This window comes from Ammospiza nelsoni, chromosome 5 (assembly GCF_027579445.1).
Source record: "Ammospiza nelsoni isolate bAmmNel1 chromosome 5, bAmmNel1.pri, whole genome shotgun sequence".
Taxonomy (NCBI): domain Eukaryota; kingdom Metazoa; phylum Chordata; class Aves; order Passeriformes; family Passerellidae; genus Ammospiza; species Ammospiza nelsoni.
Window position 1 is genome coordinate 1,280,521 of NC_080637.1, and position 21,989 is coordinate 1,302,509.

Consider the following 21,989-nt stretch of genomic DNA (forward strand, 5'->3'; position numbering starts at 1 on the left):
TTGGCAATGAGGAATTCCTGCCTGGGCTGGCATTGCCAGAGCAGCTGGGGCTGCCCCTGATCCCTGCAATGGCCAGGGTTGGACACTGGAGCTGGAGCACCTGGGACAGGGGGAGGTGTCCCTGCCATGGCTGGGGGATGGGAAAAGATGATTTTAAGATCCCTTCCCACCCAAACTTTTCCATAATTTGATGAAATTTATATTAAAACCTGGTTTTGCCAATTCCACTGATGGTGGTGGTGACGAGACAGTGGTGACAACCCAGCCCAAAAATTGCTTCTCAGATGTTCAAAGCCCTTGAAAACAACCTCCAACACATGAGCTTGGATGTGGGGTGGATGATTCCAAAGGTGAATTCCTCTGGAGATCCAGATGCTGTGCCCAGCCCTTGCTGTTCTCCCTGCCCCAAGGGAGGGATCCTTTGGCATCACATCCTTGTCCTGGTGCTGGATGGGAAGGATCCTTTGATGCTGCACCTTGGGGAGGTCACAAAGGGCTCCCTGAGACAGGGACCTGGCAAGGCTTGGTGGGATCATCCCACAAATACGGGAAAATTCCCTCTGACCACCCCAGAGCTGCTCTGGAACTCAATTCCTGAGCTGGGAGTTCCTTCCCAGCTGCACCCCACACTCACAGGGTCAGACCACTCACCCCACGTTTGCCATGGCAGAGCCTCAGATGTCTCAACCCTTAAATAATTTTAATCTCAGTGCAGTAAATAAATAATAAAACAACAGCTCAAGCTGGTGCCTCTCAGGAGGTAAAGGACACCCTGGGTTTGGACCTTCACAGTCCAAGCATGGAAAATTCCGGATTCCTCAGCTCCTGCCATAGCTCTGAGTGTCTGGTCACTTGGCTGGACCACAGGTCCCTGTCCCTTTGCTGGTCAGTGCCAGCTCATGTCCTGTTGTCCCCAGCTCACGTCCTCTGGTCCCCAGCTCATGTCCTGCTGTCCCAGCTCATGTCCTGCTGTCCCCAGCTTGTGTCCTGTTGTTCCCAGCTCATGTCCTGCTGTCCCAGCTCATGTCCTGCTGTCCCAGCTCATGTCCTGCTGTCCCCAGCTCATGTCCTGCTGTCCCAGCTCATGTCCTGCTGTCCCCAGCTTGTGTCCTGTTGTTCCCAGCTCATGTCCTGCTGTCCCAGCTCATGTCCTGCTGTCCCCAGCTCATGTCCTGCTGTTCCCAGCTCATGTCCTGCTGTCCCCAGCTTGTCCTGTTGTCCCAGCTCATGTCCTGTTGTCCCCAGCTCATGTCCTGCTGTCCCCAGCTTGTCCTGTTGTCCCAGCTCATGTCCTGCTGTCCCCAGCTCATGTCCTGCTGTCCCCAGCTCATGTCCTGTTGTTCCCAGCTCATGTCCTGCTGTCCCCAGCTCATGTCCTCTGGTCCCCAGCTCATGTCCTGCTGTCCCAGCTCATGTCCTGCTGTCCCCAGCTTGTCCTGTTGTCCCAGCTCATGTCCTGCTGTCCCCAGCTCATGTCCTGCTGTCCCAGCTCATGTCCTGTTGTCCCCAGCTCATGTCCTCTGGTCCCCAGCTCATGTCCTGCTGTCCCCAGCTCATGTCCTGCTGTCCCCAGCTTGTCCTGTTGTCCCAGCTCATGTCCTGCTGTCCCCAGCTCATGTCCTCTGGTCCCCAGCTCATGTCCTGTTGTCACCACGCAGAGCTGGACCTGCCACTTGCACTGAGTGTGTTCCTGAGCAGCCAATCACTCCCTAGCTCTGGTTTTTCATGGAAAGGCTCGAGGATTTCCATGGAAGGTATTGCAAAAAGTGCCCTTCCCTGCCTGGAGGGATCACGGCCCTGCAGGTAAACTCTCACCCAGTTGTGCTTATCTTCTGGAAGATTAGCAGCTGCAGAGCTCGTTTGCATCAGCAGCACCAAAACCCTCATCTGGAAAGCTCAGACACAATTGGATTGTTTATTTCCTTTGGAGGAGTCCTTGAGAGGACAGGCAAAGTCTTCCCCTGCAGGCTGAATTTTCTCTCCCCCAGGCTGAGCTGACCAGGCTGAGCTGCAGCCCAGAGTGCTGTGAACCCTGCCCTGCTGACATTTCCCAGCCGGGATCCTGTGGGTTCCCAGCCCGTCCAGAGTACAGCCACAGGCGTCACCAGGCACCCTGGGCACTGGGACAGCCCTCAGCTGCAGGGCAGCTCCCCGCATCCTCTCTTTGCTCTTCCTCAACATCTTCATGGTGAGATTTTTGTGGTTTGGGTTTGTTTGCTTTTTGTTAGGGTCAGGATTAAATGTATGAGACAGCATTTCTTGCTTGGATTCAGATATTTCCTAGTTCTGGTTCTTATTTCTATTTCAGTCTCACAAACTGTGAGTTTTATATATTCCACTCAAAAACACAAAAAATGGAGTTGTATCTCTTTCTTTAGAAGGTTTTTTTAAGGATAAAATGTTTAGTTAAGAAATTATACTTTAATTATTTTTACTTTTAACTTAATGACTAACTACCTGTGGCCTGCAATGTGGACTTTTTTGTCCAATTACACAACACCCCCCAAACCCAGGGAGAAGAAGGTGAAGAAGAAGAAGAAGTAGTCACCACCCTAAAATCTCTATCTTGTTATATCTATATCTATAAATCTATTACTATATATCTATTACTATATATCTAGATATATAAATATATAGATATATAGTATATATACATACAATATATCTATATATATACTATATATGTATATGTATCAATATATAGATATATAGTATATATCTATACTATATGTATATGTATATATACACTATATATACTATATATCTATATCTGTATCTATATATCCATTACTGCATTCTAAACCCTTAAACTCTGAGTTTCCCCCCCTATGATCTCACACACTTCCATTCAAACTGCACACCCACAGTCCCAGTTCCACCATTCCATTCTGGAAGCTTCTCCAGGCCTCAGCTAAGTGCAGGGTTCTCTGGGGGTCAGTGCTGGCAGCACAGAAATCTCCAATTCCCAGCACAGAAATCTCCAATTCCCAGAACAGAAATCTCCAATTCCCAGCACAGAAATCTCCAATTCCCAGCACAGAAATCTCCAATTCCCAGCACAGAAATCTCCAATTCCCAGCACAGAAATCTCCAATTCCTAGCACAGAAATCTCCAATTCCCAGCACAGAAATCTCCAATTCTCAGCAGCCTCTCTTCTGCTTCAGGGAGGGTTCATGGTGGTTAATTCTCTTTCCTTGGGGGCAGAGGGAGAATTTATCCCCCTGTCACGAAGATTTGGCCATGAAATGTTATCCAAGTTACCCTTTGCTTTCCCTTTGCTAGACACGTGGGGCTATTTGCTGATACTCACTGATAAAATAAATAAAAACCCAAACATGTGAGAATAAAGAGGCCACGAGGAAGGAGCTGAGCTGGGCAGGATTTGTTGTGAGCAGGATCTGAGTCCTGGCAATGCTGTTGGATAGAGCCTGACTGCAGGAGCTCTGCAGAACTTGCAGGGCTGGATCACAGCTCGTTTCCCGGTTTGGAGATTAGTGTGGGGACCAGCACGTTCCATCTCCAGGACTGGGATTCGTGGAATCCCCTGCACGCCTCGGGACTCCGCGATTCCCCCGGGCAGGGAGTGCTGCCTCCTGTCCTGCCGGGATCGGATCCCTTCCCGAGATGTTGCATCCCGGGAGAACCGCGGCCCTCCCGGCTATCGCAGCGACCCCAATCTCGCATCCCCCCGGCACTGCTTTCTCCAGGGGTACCCCATCCCCTCTCCTCCACCCGATACTGCACCCCGCGGGTCACGAACCCCAAAATTTCGTCCTTTTCCTCCCAGGGCATCTCACGCGCGCTGGGCGCCGCATCCCTGTGTTTCATCCCTTTCCGGCTATTGTGTTATAAGTCGGTCCCCGGGACCGAATTCCGCTGGGGTCCCGAACCCCCCCCCCGGCACCGCCGCCCCCGGACCCCGCATCCCCTCCCCGTCCCGCCGCCCACCCCTCAGGGCGGCGCGTCCCTGCCGGTGCCCGACTCGAAAGCGAAAGCGAAAGCGCTGGGGCCGCCCCGGGACGGCGACAGCTGCGGGGAAGCGCCGCGGAGCTGCCGCCGGCTCGCGGAGCTGCCCCGGGCCGGGCCATGGCACCGCCGCTGCTGCCGCTGCTCTGCGGCACCGCCGCGCTCCTGCTGCTCCGCGCCGCCGCCGACTCCGGTAAGCGGGGCTGCCCCGGGCTCCCGGCGCCCGCTCCGAGCGCTGCCCGCGGCGTCCACACCCTCCGGGGAGCGCTGCGCCTTCCCGCGGGTGCCCGCTCCCGTTCCGGGGTCCCTCCGCCTTCCCCGGGGTGCCCGCTCCGTCCCGGGCGTGCCCGCTCCGCTGCCCGGGATGCCCGCGGTGCTCCCGGGATCCCCGCTCCGCTCCCAGGAGCCTGCCCGACTTCCGGAGGGGATCGCGCCACTGCCGGGGCTGCCGAGCTCCCACCGAGGTGCCCGCGCTCTCCCTGGGCTGCCCGTGCCACCCCTGAGGTGTTTGCTCCGGTCCCGAAGGTGCTCGCTCCGCTTGCCCGGGATGCCCGCGCTAATCCCCGAGCTGCCCGCTCTGCTCCCCGGGATCCCGGTGCCAATCCCCGAGCTGCCCGCTCTGCTCCCCGGGATCCCGGTGCCAATCCCCGAGCTGCCCGCTCTGCTCCCCGGGATCCCGGTGCCAATCCCCGAGCTGCCCGCTCTGCTCCCCGGGATCCCGGTGCCAATCTCCGGGGCCCGCTACCCTTCCCGGGCTACCCACGTTATTCCCTGGGGTACCCAAACTCCCATTTGGGGTGCCCACACTGTCCCTGGGGTGGCCATGCCATCCCTAAGATGCTTTCTCTGCTTCCTTGGGTGGTTGTTCTGCTCCCCGGGGTGCCCATGCTACTCCCTGGGGGTACCCAAGTGCCCTCTCAAGGTGCCCAGGTTGTTCTCCAGGATGTCCATGCTGCTCCCTGGGGTATCTGTGCTGCTCCCTGGGGTGTCCATGCCACACCTGGGGTGTCCCTGATGCTCCCTGGAGTGTCCATGGCATCCCTGGGGTGTCCATGCCACACCTGGGGTGCCCACGCTGCTCCCTGCATTCCCACACCTCTCCCTGGGTGCCCCCTGCCCCTGCAGGCTGCAGCCCCACGTTCCCTGGGTGCTCACCTGGCTCCTGGCAGTGTCCAGGGAGGCTCTCCAGGATCTGTGCTGGACGTGGGAGCTGCAGCCCTGTGGGTTTTCAGCCTGGCTGCGCTCCCTGGGTTTCCCATGGCACTGGGAGTTGTCCGTGGCTGCTGAGCCTGGAATGTCACATCACTGTCCTGCCTCTCCAAAGGCCCAAAACCCTGGGATCGCTGGATCATGATGGCTGAAAGACACCTTCAAGGTCACTGAGTGTAACAATTAACCCAGCACTGCCAAGGCCAGCACTGACCCTGTCCCCAGTGTCACATCCACGGGCCTTTAAATCCCTCCAGGGATGGGGACTCCACCCCTGCCCCGGGCAGCCCATCCCAATGCTTTAGAGCCCTTTCCAGGAGGAATTTCCCTAAAATCCCCCCTGAGCTGCCCTGGCCCAGCCTGAGGCCGTTCCCTCTGCTCCTGTCCCTGTTCCCTGGGCTGTGCCCTCCTGGCAGGGACTTGTGCAGAGCCACAAGGGCCCCTGAGCCTCCTTTGCTCCAGGCTCAGCCCCTGCCCAGCTCCCTCAGCCCCTCCTGGTTCTCCACACCCTTCCCCAGTTCTGTTGCTCTTGGATCTTTGGGAAAATTCTCATCACAGCTTGGGCCTTGGAACTACGCCTTGGTTCATCCTCCCAGAAGCTCCTGGAAGCAGCAAGAGCATTAGGAAATACTTCATTTGCTGATCATGTGGCAGCTGTGAAGGATTCTGTGAAATAAGGCTGGAAGGGAATGCACAGCTTTGGGACAGCTTCAGTGCTCACTGTTCTCCGAGCTCCTGTGGGCTCCTGAAGCCTTGGAAAATGAATTTATCCCTATTTATAACAGAACGACACAAATGGCCAGGAATGTAAAAGTCTTGGGTGACCAAAATAAGCCAGAAGAGTGCCATGCACTGGGAAAACATGAGCCCTGAGCCTCAGGAACAAGCTAAAAATAGCCCTCCAAAGTCGTTCCTCACTGATCACGGATCCCAGACACCCTGACAACATTCCAGGCAGCAGTGCTGCCACCAGGATCGTTGTTTGGGGCAAAACCCATGGGTTTAGGCCATGTTAGAGAAAATAAATAATATTTATTTCTTTTAATTCACATGATGGAGAATTGGGTGTGCTGTTGCATCCCACGATGTTCCCACTGGGCATCCTGTCCTCCCCGGCTCAATTGGGAATATTTTTGAGTTGAAACGTGGAAGTTTTATCGATTTCCGTGATTTTGGCATCTCTCATGGATTTTTCTTGCATCCAGATTTATGAAATTCCTCTTTTCTCCACTTTTGTTTTTGCTCATGGCTTTTAAATTTTGAGCAGGAAACCCCCACTTCTCTGGGCCTTTTCCTGATGATTTTTTAAGGAGAACAGCCAAGTTTTTCGTGGTGTGGATTCTCCAGTGTCCAGCTGTGGTTGTGCATCCCTGGGAAGCTGTCTTTGGACATGGAATGGCATCACATGGCAGCATCTCCATGGCAGGGATCATCCTGGCTGTATTCCCTGTTCTGCTTCCCAGCGTGCCAGGATGAACTCATCCTCCACAACCGGCATCGCTGGTGGGGAAAGACAAGAAAAAGAGAAGGAAAAAATCCATGGAAATGCAAACTCCATGGATATCGGGCACATTTCAACGTGGATATTTAATCCCAGCAGGATGCAGGGAATCCAGATGGAAATCAGGCAGCTGGAGGTGTTTTCCTGGGATGGTCAGCTCCCGGCGCCGCAGCTCCTTTGGGAGTTGGCCAAGAATGGGATGAGTCTTTCAGCACCTGGGATGATCCATCCATGGGAAATTCCAACTCATTCCTGAGGGATTAAAGCCTAAATTCTGCATCTCCAGCTGATTCCTCCCCTTTTCCCCCTTGGAACGTGTTCTGTCTCATCAAACAAGCTGAAATCCATGGATAGTGTGAACACCGGATGGTGATCCCGGAGAGCGGCGCTGCTGGGATCTTGTTGGAACAACTTGGGCATTTTTTAGGAGATTCCAATCAATTGTTAAAAAAAACCCTCTTTGAAGGGATTGGGATGAGGAGAGGAGGTTTAAAAGCTGGAAGGCATAAACACAGCTCACAGATCCTGGATTTTCCTGGACATTTTTGGTGTTTCCAGCTGAATTTCCTGCTGTGCTCCCTTCGGAAGCGCAGCTGGAATTGGCACCAGGAGGGTTTCTCACTGACTAAGGGCACAGTGCCAGCTCTGGTGAGTTGTGACACTGTTGTGAAACATCCTCAGGCAGGCATTTCCTGGTTCCAAGAGCTGCTGATTCCAGGAATTTCACCCTCATCTTGAGAGGAGACCAAGAGCTGCTGCACTCAGCACATGCATGTCCCCATGTCACTCGTGTCCTCTGGCCAGGATCACACCCAGATCCACCTGGGCACTGAAACGAAGCAGATTCCTCCTGGATGTTCTGGGGATGCGCCACAAATTGGGGCAGGAGGTTTTCAGGATGGAGATTTTTATCTCTGGATGTTTTGGGTGTTGTGGGTGCATGTTGTGTTCCTGTCTCCATTGCTGCTGTCCCACTGTCCCCAGTGCCCATCCCCAGCTGCTGTCCCACTGTCCCCAGCCCCAGTCCCCATCCTGCTCCCATTCCCACTGTTCCCAGTCCCCCATCCCCACGATTTCTGTTCCCATCCCCACGATTTCCAGTTCCCCATCCTGCTCCCATTCCCACGATTTCCAGTTCCCCATTCTGTTCCCATTCCCACAATTTCCAGTTCCCCATTCTGTTCCCATTCCCACGATTTCCAGTTCCCCATTCTGTTCCCATTCCCACGATTTCCAGTTCCCCATTCTGTTCCCATCCCCACTGTTTCCAATTCCCCATTCTGTTCCCATCTCTATTGTTTCCAATTCCCCATTCTGCTCCCATCCCCTCTGTTTCTATCATGTTCCCATGCCCACTGTGCTTCCAACCCCGTGTTCCCATTCCTACTGTTTCCATCCCCATTGTGCTCCTATTCCCATCCTGCTCTCAATCCCCATCCTGTTCCCATTCCCACTGTTCCCATTCCCATCCTGCTCCCATCTCCATCCTGTTCCCATCCCCACTGTTCCCATCCCCACTGTTCCCATTCCCACTGTTCCCATTCCCACTGTTCCCATTCCCACTGTTCCCATCCCCATCCTGCTCCCATCCCCGCTGCCATCACACTCCTGTCCCTGTCACTGGCACATTCCCATCCCTGTGTGCTCCTGTCCTCCCTGCCATGGCATTCCCATTCCCAGTGTTCTTCCACCTCTATTCCATAATGATCCCAGCCCAGCTGTGTGTTCCTCCTGGCTGGACACTGCTCCATCCCAGCTGGACATTGTTCCATCCACGGCAGGCATCAATTCATCCATCCATCCTGGCCATGCCTCATTCCATCCTATCCCTCCTTCCCATCCCAGATATCCATCATTCCTATTTCCCAGATACCCATCTTTCCATCCTATCCCTCCTTCCCAGATATCCATCTTTCCATCCTATCCCTCCTTTCCAGATATCCATCTTTCCATCCTATCCCTCCTTTCCAGATATCCATCTTTCCATCCTATCCCTCCTTCACATCCCAGATATCCATCATTCCTATTTCCCAGATATCCATCTTTCCATCCTATCCCTCCTTTCCAGATATCCATCTTTCCATCCTATCCCTATTCCCCAGATATCCATCATTCCTATTTCCCAGATATCCATAATTCCATCATGTCCCTACTTCCCATCCCAGATATCCACTGCTCCATCTTATCCCTGCTTCCCATTGCTCCACACTTCACATCCCAGCCCTGCATGGATCCATCCCATCTGTGCATCCCATCCCAGATATCTCCAATGCTCCATCCTGCTCCATCCATCCATCCATCCATCCATCCATCCATCCATCCATCCATCCATCATCCATCCATCCATCATCCATCCATCCATCCATCCATCCATCCATCCATCCATCCATCCATCCATCCCATCCCATCCCATCCCATCCCATCCCATCCCATCCCATCCCATCCCATCCCAGGGATGGATCATGAGCTGTTCCATCCATCCCATCCCAGGATCCAGGAGCTGTTCCCACACCACCACAGGGATCCAGGAGCTGGCACAGCTTTGGAGAAACCAGGAAATTTTGCCCCTTGCACCAGAAAAGAGTGGAAATTTCATCACCCTGCTATGGAACCGAGCTCATCCTGAGGCTGAAGGGAAGCAGGAGCTTGTTTGGGGAAAAGCAAAGCCACAACTCAAAATCCACTGCTGTCCCTCTGTCTGGAGTACTTGGATTTCAGCTGCCACCTTCCAGAGGGGGAAAACTCCTGGGAAGAGGCTGGAGGACTCACCAGCAGCTGGAATTTTTCACGTCCAGCTGCGAAATGAGTGGAGAAGGAAGGATTGGGGCAGTGACCACAGCTGGAATTCAGCAGCTGGGGGCAGCTGGGGCTGCTGGCCTGGGACAGTCACTGCAAGGGGATGGAATTCCATAAAAATTCCTTGCTGGCTGGAGGAGCTGCTGAGTGACCACAAACATGCCGGAAGTGGAGTTTTCCCTTTCTCCAGCCTCTGGAGCAGCTGCTACAAGTGATCCAAAAAAAGCTGGGAATATTTTCCCTTTCTCCATCCCCCGTGTCAGGCACGAGGTTCCTTTATTTTTGCAGGATGGATAAATCCCTATATCCACCTCTAGGCAGGATTTTCTAGCATCATGGAAAGGTCTGGGTTGGAAGGGAATTTAGGGATCACCTCATTCCGTGTTCCACCATGGACAGGGACACCTTCCTCTATCCCAGGCTGCTCCAAGCCCCGTCCAACCCACCCTTGGACACTTCCAGGGATGAGGGGTGGGGAAATTGCCCAGCACAGCCAGAGGTTTTCTCATCTCCCTGTTGTGATTCCATGTTTTTTTCCCATCCCAGTGCACTGCAGCCCCCCCAAGGCCGTGGCCAACGCTCACATCGACGCCGGGAACCGCACGGAGCTCAACTCCCGCCTGCGCTACTCCTGCAAGCCCGGCTACAAGCGGAAAGCTGGAACCTCCAGCCTCATCCAGTGCGTCCTCTGGAACGGCTCCCAGCCCCGCTGGACCGACCCCACCCTCCAGTGCATCCGTAGGTCCTCGGGGGAAGCTGGGACGCCTCCAAACAGGAGGATGGGAAGAAATGCGAGCGCCGCCCGAGTTCTGTTTCCTCCAAAGGAATCAGAAATGGGGAAATTATGGAGAGGAATTTAATCCGTGGAATTCCTAATGGCTAATGGCTTGGGAAAACAAAAGTTTAGGGCCTCGCATCCTTCAGTGCTCCCAGACCTGGGAGAGGAATTTATTGTTGAGGACAGAACACCAGGAGGAACGCGGAATTTATAAACCGCAAAGAGACTTTGCATAAGGCAGCTGCCCAATTTGAGATAACATAATTAAAAATATGGATATGAAAGGATGGATTAATTAGGATAATTAAAAAGGGACAAATTATTAATCAATAGATGGTAGAATGGTAATTCATGACTTGAATTTATAAACTACAAAGAGACTTTGCATAAGGCAGAGGTGCCCAATTTGAGATAACATAATTAAAAATATGGATATGAAAGGATGGATTAATTAGGATAATTAAAAAGGGACAAATTATTAATCAATAGAAGATAGAGTGGAAATAATGACTTGAAGGCAGTGAACATTAATTCCTTGTTTTGCTGAAATATAAAAATTGTTAAAATTTGACAACTAACATCCATGTTTTGGAATTTGTGGAATTTCCCCCAGACCTCAGTGTTGGATAGGATAATTTTGACTCTCTAACTTACCAAACCACTTGGAGAGTTCCTGTCCCAGCTGATGGTGTCTCCCTGTTGTGTTTTCCCCAAGGAGATCCAGCTCTTTCCAGGGAAGCCCCCGGCGCGGCGAGCACGACCCAGAGGGGTGAGGAACGGGATTGGGATTGGGTTTGGAGCTGCCACGGCCACGGCAAGGCCACAGCTCCCAGGGTGTGGGAACCACAACATTCCTGCGCCAGGATCAGATCCCACGGGGTGAAATCCCAGTGTTCTGTGGCTGCTGGATGAGGGCACGGAAATGACGGCACCGCCTTTTGATTTTGGGAATTTAAACATTTCCCACTGTTTTCCCAGCAGGAACCACCAGTGCCAGCCCAAATTCCAGCCCCTCTCCAGCTCCCAGTCAGTCACCTGTGCCACCAGCACCTGATGGGCCATCCCCAGATGGATCCAGGCCACCGGAGATGGTTCCAACACCGGACACGTCCACGCTGGGAGAGGGGACAACCCCGCTGCCCATCCCGCCCTCGGATTATGCCGCAGGTTGGGCTGATTGCCAAGGAATGCCAACCTCCCCTGGGGCCTGGTGCATCCACAAAGGCTCTCTTACTTTTCCAATGGAACTTCTCCTTCTCTCCGACCTCCTTTTTAGTGAGGCTCCTCCCAGCATCCACCCCTCTCCTACCTTTGCAGCTCAACATTTCCTTTTCTCTCCTCTTTTCCAGTTTCCATCCGGTCCGTGGCCTCTTCTGTTGGTAAGCTGGGGGAAAAAAAGTCTTTGGGAAACAAGGGCTTATTTCAATTTTTTTAAGCTTAAAATCCCTTTTGGGGTCTGTGGGAGCTTTATTCCATGGCCAATGGGAATGCCACTGAGGGGGGGAAGGATTCAGCACCCAAATTTCTTCCTGGAAAGAATTCCCAATTCCCCCTCTCCAGGGGTGGGGAGGGAATCTTGTGATGGTGCCTGGAGTGGTTTTGGCTCCTCACGGAGCTGTTTAGGTGGAATTCCTCAGCCATAGGCTGGGAGACGCTCCTCACCCCGAGTGTCCATCCCTCAGGACTCCTGGCGCCGCTGGCCATCGGAATTGCGGCCATCTGCTGCTGGAGGAGGAGGAGGAGGAGAAGGAGGAGGAGGAAGTAAGTGCCAAACCCCAGCATTGAGTTTTCCGAGGCTTCTGTGTTTTCCAAAGAAAAGCCTTGGGATGCCACTGATGCTCCTCTTCCCCCCACAGAGGCACCAGGCAGGGCTACGCCGTGACGGAGACAGACATTCCCATGGAGGGAATTCCCTCTGGGAACGAGGAGGTGCCACCTCCTGTCATTGTCCCCACGGGCTGAGCACCCCCCCTGGGGACACTGGGCACACCCACCATGCCGAGGGATGCCGGAGGATGGAATTCTGGATGCTCCCCTGAAGGGGGACAGAGCACACAGAGCAGCCAGGGATGTGTGGCTGCTCTTCCCGGCCTGAACATGGACGATTCCCATGGATGATCCCAAAGGTGGGTGGGTGTCCTGCACTGGGATTTGGGGGAATTGGCTCTGGGGATGCTGCTGGTGGGCAGGGAGAGGGTTGGGATGTTGGGATGGAGTTTGGGATGAAGCTGAGCTGCCCTGCCCCAGGTAATTCTCATTCCCTGTCCAAGAGCATGGATAGAGTTGGAATAGCAGGATACCTGTCCCATCCCTTTCCCAGCTTTGTCCCCAAATCCCAGAAATCAGATGGAGAGCACCCAGCCAAGATCTTCCCCACATCCTCATCCATTTCCTGGCTTTGCCCCAAATCCCAGAAAATGGATGCAGAGGGACCCAGCCAAGCATTTCCCCACATCCTCAGCTTTGTCCCCAAATCAAGACAAGTGAAAGATTTTGGGACCATTTTGGTTCATCTTGGGTGCAGCTCTGGCTTTGTCCTGCTCTCTGTTTCCAGCTCCCCAATCCCTTTCCTGGCTTTGTCCCCAAATCCCAGAAAATGGATGGAGAAGGACCCAGCCAAGCATTTCCCCACATCCTCATCCCTTTCCCAGCTTTGTCCCCAGATCCCAGGAATTAGAGCAGAGAGAACCAGCCAAGCATTCCCCACATTCTCATCCCTTTCCTGCTCTCTTGCAGCCACTGAGCCGGAGCCAAAGGAATTGGGACCATCCTGGCTCACAGAGGGCTCAGGGATCCTTTGGAACCACTCCCAGCCCTGATCCCAGCTCTGGATCCCGATCCCAGTGGCTCAGGGGAATCCAAGCTGGAGCAGCTTCTCTACAGACACCACCAAGGACCAAATAACACAATTTAGGAATATTTTTGTGTGTTTTCCATTTATCCATCAGAACGTTTTATCCACTTGTTTCCTTATCCAGGTTTTATCCACTTGTTTCCTTATCCAGGTTTTATCCACTTGTTTCTTTATCAAGGTTTTATCCACTTGATCCTTTACACTATGGAAAAGGCAGCTCTTTATTTTTATGTATAAATAAATATATTTTATATTAAAAATAACAGAGCAGTGGGTTCTTAACTGGATGGGAAGGACTGGATTGGGATGAATCCATCCCCACAGCACCAAGGACATTCCCATCAGGCACCATGGACATGAAGGGTTCAGTCCCTTCCTCTGGAGCTGCCAGGTCTCAGAGAGCTTGGGGAGCTGCAGGGATCCAACAGCTGAAAGCCCATGGCTCTTCCTGGCTGCTCCTGTCCTGTTTGTGCCAGGATGTGTGCCCAGGGAGGAGGAGAGGCTGGCAGGGAGCACTGATCCACTGCCTGCTCCAGCCTTTGTGCTTCCATCCACATCCAAGGGCTTGGGAATCCATTCCTGGAGGCAGCTTTGAAAGTGAAAGGAGAGGGAGGGAAGCAGCTCCGTGCATGGAGCAGACCAGGATGTCTGAGATTCCTGCAGCAGGCACAGCCCACAGCTCCAGCACAGATTCCTTAAAGCACTTTCAGTTTAGATTTCCTGTGGCACAGGCTCTGGAGTTGTGGCACAAGGCACAGAGTGTGATCCACCTGAGCATTCCTGGCAAACAAAGGGTATTTAAGGGCAGGCAAGAGACACTAAGGAAGTGTCAAGGCTTTTTTTGGCTACACATTTAATTTTAGGATTGGAAATCCCTCTCCAGTTTGTCCCTGAGTTTGGCTGGAACCAATCCAAAGGAATTTTTCTGCTGCTGCCTCATTTCTTCCTTCCTGGTTGGCTGCAGGGAGAAGGGAAAGAATCCAGGGAAATCCCTTGGCTGCAAGGATGGAAAATGAGTTAACTGAGAGAGATTTGTGATTTCCTCCCATGGCTGGGCAGGAAGAATTCATTTTAAAGAAATTAACTTTCTTTGGATATTTTCCAGTGTTGTGCTTCCTCTTTTTCCAGTGGGTCAGAGGGATTTCCAGGAATGATAAAATATTCAGGAAGTTTGGACACTGGTGACAGGAGGAAGAGAGGGAATGTTCCTGAATGAGCCCTGCTCTGTCTGATCCATTCCCAAAGTGCAGATTCCTCTGGATATCCCATTCCCAGCTCCTGGAGGATGAGGCAGGGCTGGAGGAAAGGCATCGCATGGTCCCCAGGGAGCCTGGAAGTCCCTCTGGAGCTGGGAACATCCTGCTCCAACATCCACCTGATTCTGGAGCTGGGAACATCCTGATCCAACATCCACCTGGATTCTGGAGCTGGGAACATCCTGCTCCAACATCCATCTGGAACGTGGAGCTGGGAACATCCTGCTCCAACATCCACCTGGAACGTGGAGCTGGGAACATCCTGATCCAACATCCACCTGGAATGTGGAGCTGGGAACATCCTGATCCAACATCCACCTGATTCTGGAGCTGGGAACATCCTGATCCAACATCCACCTGGAATGTGGAGCTGGGAACATCCTGCTCCAACATCCACCTGGAATGTGGAGCTGGGAACATCCTGCTCCAACATCCACCTGATTCTGGAGCTGGGAACATCCTGCTCCAACATCCACCTGGAACGTGGAGCTGGGAACACCCTGCTCCAACATCCACCTGGATTCTGGAGCTGGGAACATCCTGCTCCAACATCCACCTGGAATGTGGAGCTGGGAACATCCTGCTCCAACATCCACCTGATTCTGGAGCTGGGCGAAATCCTGTCCAACATTCAATTGGAATTTGGAGCTGAGCTGAAATCCTGTCCAACATCCACCTGGAATTTGAAGCTGAGCTGAAATCTTGCTCCAATATCCACTTGATTTTGGAGCTGGGATGTGCCAAGAGGATTTGTCCCACATCCAGGATAGCTCTGGGAAGCTGGAGGGCTTTGTTAGAGCTGGATGGGCTCCTACTGGATCGCTGGGACAGAGGTGAGTGCAGTCAGGGGGCCGAAGAACAGCCAGGTGCAAGCCTGGCAAAGGAATCCCCCTGGATCCTGGCTGCCGTCGCTCTGTGGGAGGAAAAGAGGAGATTTCAGAGAGGAGGAAGCTGCAGGAACACAACCTCAGCTTTCCCAGCTCTGCCACCATCCAGGGAAGGGAGCCATGATGTATCCAAAGCAAGGAAATCCCACCCAGAATCGTGGAATAGTTGAATTTTAAGGACATCAAGTCCAACTGTTCCAAGGCAAATTGATGCCCTGTGAAGGCTGAGCTACAAGAGAGGCCAGATGGAGTTAAAGCAGGGATTTATTCACAGGATCTCCTGCATGGCTGCACCTTGGGCAGCACCAGAGCCCAGCCAGGGCTGCACCCAAGATGAACCAAAACGGCCCCAAAATGCACGAGCGCTGCCGGGGTCTGTCCCTGGGATCAGCTCTGCTCCATTTGCACCTTGCAGTTCATTGTCCCATTGCAGCTTTAGCCCAGGCAGTCCCACCCTGCTTGTTTTTCTCTCTCCAGCCCACGGGGTTTGTGCTCCTGGGCTGAGATTTGGGGCATTTGTCCTTGGTGCCCAGCTGGAGCAGGAATTGTTTTGTCTCCCTGCTCTGTGCACACAGCTCACCATCCCTGAATGTGAAGCCCAGACACTAAAGCAGCACAGAATATAAAATAGAAAAACCAAACCTGAGGCATGACACCCCTGTCCCCAAGTGCCACCTGCACAGGGCTCTGAAACCCCTCCAGCAATGGGAATCCCAGCCCTGCCCTGGGCAGCCCCTGCCATCACTGGGAACCCTTTCCATGAGGGAATTGTCCCCAGTGTCCCCCCCGAGGCTGCTCCCTCCTGGGCTGGCCCTGTCCTGGCCACGGAGCTCCCCAGAGTGCCCTCGTGCTCCCTGCACAGCTCGGCCTCCCCAGCCCCTCTGGGCAGGGCCCAGCTGGGACCAGAGCCAGGCCTGGCCCTGAAGGTTGGATTGTCCCTGGGCCAGCCCCAGGTGGACATTCCATGGGCTCCAGGGGTCACACGTGGGATCTGACACAGCAAAACCCCACACCTGGACCCACCTGAGGCCTCAGATGGGATCTTTGGGATGGAGTGGATTTGTGGGAAGTGCATCCTGGAATTACCCTTGGAATTCACTCCTGGTTGTGAGCACCAGGAAATGGATGGGATGGGGAGCTGAGATCCCTGCTCAGAACAGGGACTGCAATGGCTCGGGAAGGCTCCCAGATCCCAAATCCCAAATCCCAGGGAAGGGACGCACGTGAGTCAACGGGAGCTTCTTCACCACCAGCCCCGAGGTGACTTCCAGGGAATTTGTACATCCTGGCACACAACAAGCAACAGCAGCTCCAGCCTTGTCCTTCCCAGCCTCACTCAGCAGCTCCACCCGCAGGAAACGCTCCTAGGAAATGTGGAAAAAAGGGAATTTCACCCTCAGAGGCAGCTGAGGGAAGCTGAACCTTGCTCCAGAATTATTTTAGCCCCTAAGGAAGAGACTTGGAACACGATGGGATTTAAAGAAGGAACAAAACCCCAAATTCCTGGTGGTGAAAAAGCTCCAGCAGAGGCCAGTGGCAGGAAAGAGATGGAAAGGAAAGAGATGAAAAGGAAGGGGAAAGGGAAAAGGAAAGGGAAAGGAAAGGGGAAAAAGGAAGGGGGGAAAAGGAAAGGGAGGGAAAAGGAAAGGGGGGGGGAAAGGAAAAGGGGGAAAAAGGAAGGGCTGGAAGGCCCTGCAGGCAGGGAAAAGGGAACCTCCACACTTCCATGGAGATAAAACCCCAGGATCTGTGGAAAACAACATCCAAATGCAAGAACTGTGGAAAAAGCCCACTGCAATCCTGTGCCTTCCTACTGGACCCTACTGCTGATGGAGCAGCAAAATGCAGGAATAAAAGTGATTCCAGCTGTTGTGGTGCATGCCAGCACAAGGAGCAGTCCATGGCATGGATCCCAGGATCAGGAGGGATCTCAGGATAATCCTTTGGTGCCCTGAATCACCCCACAGCAGGATTCCCTTGCCCTGAGAAGGTTTCACTCACTCCAGCCAGAGACAGAAGGTTTTCCAGGGATCTGGACATCAGCAGGCACCTCTTGGCCCTGGTCACGGCCACGTAGAGCAGGTTCCACTCGTCCTCAGGGGTCCTGCCTGGGAGGGAGGAGAGGCAACCCACGGATTTAGGGGTGAGCAGCTCTCTGTGCTCCTCCCAATGCTCCAACCAGTGCCCCCAGAATGAGCTCTGAGGCTCCTTCCCACCCCAACCATTCCAGGATTCCATTTGGGAAAAATTTCTGACATTTTGTGCTGCTGGATGTGCTGATCCTGATTTTCTCTGCACTGAGGAATTCAGGCTCTGTCTCCCAGGACATTCCCACTCCTGCTTGTCCTGACAGGAGGAGGAGGAAAACAGAGCCTGGAGGGATTTGGGATGGCTGGAGGCTCCTTTCCATGGAGAAATTCCCCAATATCCAATCCAAACCTCCTCTGGCTGCTCCCTCTGATCCAGGGGCTCATTCCCTGGACAACCTGGATGCTCTGGGCATTCCCATGGGGGTATGAACACAGAATTCCCAAATTATTGAGGCTGGGAAAGAATGCTGCAACCAGATGAGGCTTGGAGCACCCTGGGATAATGGAAGGTGGCACTGCCCATGGAATTGGGTCCCTTCCAAGCCAAACCATTCCAGGATCCAGCTCCAGAAGGACAGTGGGGGTTTCCACGGGAAAGCAGGAATTTGCGTTTGCAGCTCCGGCCTCATCCCACGTTTCTCCTTTCACTCTGCATGCCTGGAGAAGCCATTCCAGATTCCTGTTTTCTGTTTGGAGCCCAGGCTGGGCTCTGGAGGAGCTTCCCAGTGCCTGGATTCCCTCTGGGAATTCACAGGGAAGGGAGAAACTCCAGAACAGGAGCCTCAGGGCTTCCCAAGGCTGGAGTGGGCTTTGCTGCTACACAACTCCAGGCTTGGCTGTGGGAATATTTATGGAATGGGAGAATCCATAGGGCTGGAAAAGGTGTGCAGGAGAACGAGGAGGGGGAAGTTGTTTTAATGGGGAAAATCACGGGGAGGGCCCTAAAAATAGGTACAGGAAAAAATAAAGACTCGACCTTTCTTTTCCTTGTTCTGTTTGGAGACAAGATGGTGGAATCAGGGAATCGTGGAATTATTGAGGTTGGGAAAGGCCTCTAAGACATGGAGTCCAACCATTCCCAGCACTGCCAGGGTCACCATGTCCCCAATGCCACATCCACAGGGCTTTAAATCCCTGCAGGAATGGGGACTGCACCCTGCCCTGGGCAGTTCCAGTGCCTGGCCACTTTTTCCATGGAGAAATGTTCCCTAAAATCCAACCCAAACCTCCCCTGGCACAGCTGGAGGGATCAACAATGGGATCAACAATGGGATCAGGGAATGCTGAGCTGCTCCAGAGCCTGGAATTCCCAGCTGGAATCAGCCCTGGGGACCCCTGACCTGGCTCAGCCTCTCACACCAACCCCATGGGAATGGTTTATCCAGTCCTGCCTTGGGATGGGAATGGTTTATCCAGTCCTGCCCTGCTGGGATTGCTGGGATGGGATCCAGTCCTGCCTTGGGATGGGACTGTTGGAGCCAGGGAATCCTTGGGGTTGGGAAACATTTCTAGGATGGAATCCAAATATTCCCAGCAGTGCCAGGGTCACCTGTGTCCCCAAGTGCCACATTCACAGGGCTTTAAATCCCTGCAGGAATGGGGACTCCATACTTTCCATGGAGAAATTTTCCCCAAAATCCCCCCTGATCTGCCCTGTCCCAGCCTGAGGCCGTTCCCTCTGCTCCTGTCCCTGTTCCCTGGACTGTCCCCTCCTGGCAGGGACTTGTGCAGAGCCACAAGGGCCCCTGAGCCTCCTTTGCTCCAGGCTCAGCCCCTGCCCAGCTCCCTCAGCCCCTCCTGGTTCTCCAGACCCTTCCCAGCTCCCTCAGCCCCTCCTGGTTCTCCAGACCCTTCCCAGCTCCCTCAGCCCCTCCTGGTTCTCCAGACCCTTCCCAGCTCCCTCAGCCCCTCCTGGTTCTCCAGACCCTTCCCAGCTCCCTTCCCACTCTCCAGCCCCTCACCACCCTTTCCTTTTCCCCTTTTTGGTGTCTCCCTCACCAAGGGCAATGTTCATTCTCCTCAGGAAGGCCCCAGTGACAGAAGGGATTTGCACAAAATCATCCGCGACACAAACGGTGTCGAACTCCAGGCCCTTGGCTTGGTGCACGGTGCCGATGAGAAAATCTGGGAAAAACAAGGAAAAAAAGGGCCAGTCTTGGCAAAAATAATGGGAAATTTTGTTTTATTTCATTCTGCATCCATTCCCCTTTTCCCAGAGTTAAATCAGGAGCAAAGCTCCTCTGTGGGGAATCAGGGTGGATGAAGGGAATTTGTACCAAGGGAAATTCCTGGTCAGCATTCCAAGCTCCAGCCACATTCCCAAACAGGAATCTTCAATATCTGAGGAATTTTCTTTCCTCAAATTTCAACAGGAATCCTAAATGGGAAGGGCTCCACTTTCCACTATCCCAGTGTCCAGCCTGGCCTTGGCCGTTGCAGGGATCAGGGGCAGCCCCAGCTGCTCTGGGAATCCCTTCCCAAAATCCCACCCCAGGCTCCCTCTCCAGGGAATTCCCTCCATTCCCAGCTCTCCCAGCCTGGCATTGGATCCATCCCCACCCCGACTCCTCTCTAGGAAGGGAATTTGGGGTCTGGGGGCTTCACTGGCAATCTCAGCACTCCAGGAAGGGTCTCCCTTCCCTTTGCCATCCCCAACTTCCATAAAAACCCCTGGGGATGGATTCTGAGTGTCCCAAATCCCAGAATGGTTTGGGTGGGAAGGGCCCTCCAAGCCCATCCCATTCCAATGCCACCATCCCAGGCTGCTCCAGCCTGGCCTTGGGCACTGCAGGGATCAGGGGCAGCCCCAGCTGCTGTGGCAATGCCAGCCCAGGCAGGAATTCCTCATTGCCAAGATGCCACCCATGGCTGCCCTCTGGCAGTGGGAGCCATTCCCTGTGTGCTGTCCCTGCAGGCCTTGTCCCCAGTCCCTCTGCAGCTCTGCTGGAGCCTCTGCAATGTGCTGGGAGCTCTCCCTGGTCCCTTCTCCTCCCATCTCTCCAAGCTGCCTCCACAGCAGAAACATCCCAACCCCAAACCCTCCCGTTCCACCTCCGCCCTCCCTAACAAACCACCCCAACGCCCCCAGATCCTTTTCCCAGGATGGAAACCCATCCCGATTTTCTCCTGGGACGTGGCCTCACCTGCCAGGCCCTCCTGGGCCACGTGGCTGGCCCTGATCCTGCTCACCAGCTCCGGGATCCTGTCCCTGTGCCTCTCCACGATGGAGATCTTCACCTCCAGCTCTCTGTCGTCCACGCGCGCCGCGTATTCCCTGAGCCCCGGCAGGCCCTCGGCCTCGGCCCACCTCCTGATGAACGGGTCCTCGATCTCCAGGTGTGCTGCCACAGAAAACGCAATTAGTTCATGCTTTTTAATTTTTATTTTCATTTCTATGATTTATTTCATAGTTTTAAGTTCCTATTTTTTTAATTTCTATTTCTATCTTTCATTAAGATTTTTCCGTCCTGCATCGGTTTCCCTCGTTTTCCAGCTGCTGAAGGAATTTTCCAAGCAGTTCATCTCACAAAAAAGTGGGAATTTTATTCAGGTAATCAGATATTTGTGGGAAATTGGGGAATCTTTTGTTGTCTCTATTAAAAATTTCATCTGCTGTTCCTAGATTTTAAAGGGATGATTTTTATCCTGAATTTTTTCCTGAATTTTACTCCATATTTTAAAGGAAATGTTGAATTTTATCCTGATTTTTTCCTGAATTTTATTCCATATTTTAAAGGAAATCCTGAATTTTATCCCATATTTTAAAGGAAATTCTGAATTTTAATCCTGAATTTTATCCTGAATTTTATTCCATATTTTAAAGGAAATGTTGAATTTTATCCTGAATTTTATCCTGAATTTTATTCCATATTTCAAAGGAAATCCTGAATTTTATCCCATATTTTAAAGGAAATTCTGAATTTTAGTCCTGATTTTTTCCTGAATTTGATTCTATATTTTAAAGAAAATGCTGAATTTTATCCTGAATTTTATTCCATATTTCAAAGGAAATCCTGAATTTTATCCCATATTTTAAAGGAAATTCTGAATTTTAGTCCTGATTTTTTCCTGAATTTGATTCTATATTTTAAAGAAAATGCTGAATTTTATCCTGAATTTTATCCTGAATTTTATTCCATATTTCAAAGGAAATCCTGAATTTTGTCCTATATTTTCAAGGAAATCCTTAATTTTAATGATGAATTTTATTCCATACTATAAAGGAAAGCCTGAATTTTATCCTGAACTTTATTCCATATTTTAAAAGAAATCCTGAATTTTTGTCCTGAATTTTATTTCATATTTTAAAGGAAATTTTAAAAATGGAGCTTTACACCCAAAACAATCCAGGGAAGGGTAAAAATAAATTTTAAAAAATTGAAAATTTGAAAAATTTTAGGAAAAAATATCCCAAATTCTGGGTTTACTTGCACTGAAAATAAGGAATCACTGTGGAAATCTGGGAAAAGATGCCTGACAAAAATTCCCAAATTTTGGAATTTCTGGAATTAAGCAGCCAAAATAGCCCAGCCCATGATAAAGCCATTAAAAATGAGGTTTCAACTAAAAAATTAATTAGGAAATATAAAATTAACTGGGGTTAATTATGAAAATATAATACATAATTATATAATATGTATAATGCATCATA

At 52.2% G+C, this 21,989-nt stretch overlaps 2 protein-coding genes across 3 annotated transcripts in view; one reads left to right on the top strand and one right to left on the bottom strand.

Moving 5' to 3' along the window:
• The first annotated feature begins 9,304 nt into the window (after positions 1 to 9,304).
• IL15RA (interleukin 15 receptor subunit alpha) lies at positions 9,305 to 13,258 on the top strand. 2 transcript variants are annotated; one of them, XR_009418525.1, is made up of 5 exons: positions 9,305 to 10,211; positions 10,967 to 11,020; positions 11,233 to 11,630; positions 11,934 to 12,377; positions 12,988 to 13,258. XR_009418525.1 is itself a non-coding variant. In XM_059472949.1 (5 exons), the coding sequence occupies exons 1-5, from the start codon at positions 9,809 to 9,811 to the stop codon at positions 12,131 to 12,133; spliced, it is 963 nt and encodes a 320-aa protein (XP_059328932.1). In that variant the 5' UTR covers positions 9,305 to 9,808; the 3' UTR covers positions 12,134 to 12,371. The 2 variants fall into 2 exon arrangements, 1 of the variants encoding a protein (XP_059328932.1); XM_059472949.1 differs by lacking the exon at positions 12,988 to 13,258 and having other exon boundaries at positions 11,230 to 11,630; positions 11,934 to 12,012; positions 12,108 to 12,371.
• Positions 13,259 to 13,325: 67 nt separating this feature from the next.
• FBH1 (F-box DNA helicase 1) overlaps positions 13,326 to 21,989 on the bottom strand; it is a 32,920-nt gene continuing 24,256 nt past the window's right edge. Inside the window, exons 16-21 of the mRNA XM_059472947.1 lie at positions 20,482 to 20,679; positions 19,337 to 19,462; positions 17,250 to 17,356; positions 16,472 to 16,612; positions 14,719 to 15,274; positions 13,326 to 14,639 (exon numbers count right to left, since the gene is read on the bottom strand). Coding sequence (XP_059328930.1) covers positions 15,173 to 15,274; positions 16,472 to 16,612; positions 17,250 to 17,356; positions 19,337 to 19,462; positions 20,482 to 20,679 — 674 coding nt within the window. The 3' untranslated portion in view covers positions 13,326 to 14,639; positions 14,719 to 15,172. The remainder of the gene's footprint in view (positions 14,640 to 14,718; positions 15,275 to 16,471; positions 16,613 to 17,249; positions 17,357 to 19,336; positions 19,463 to 20,481; positions 20,680 to 21,989) is intronic.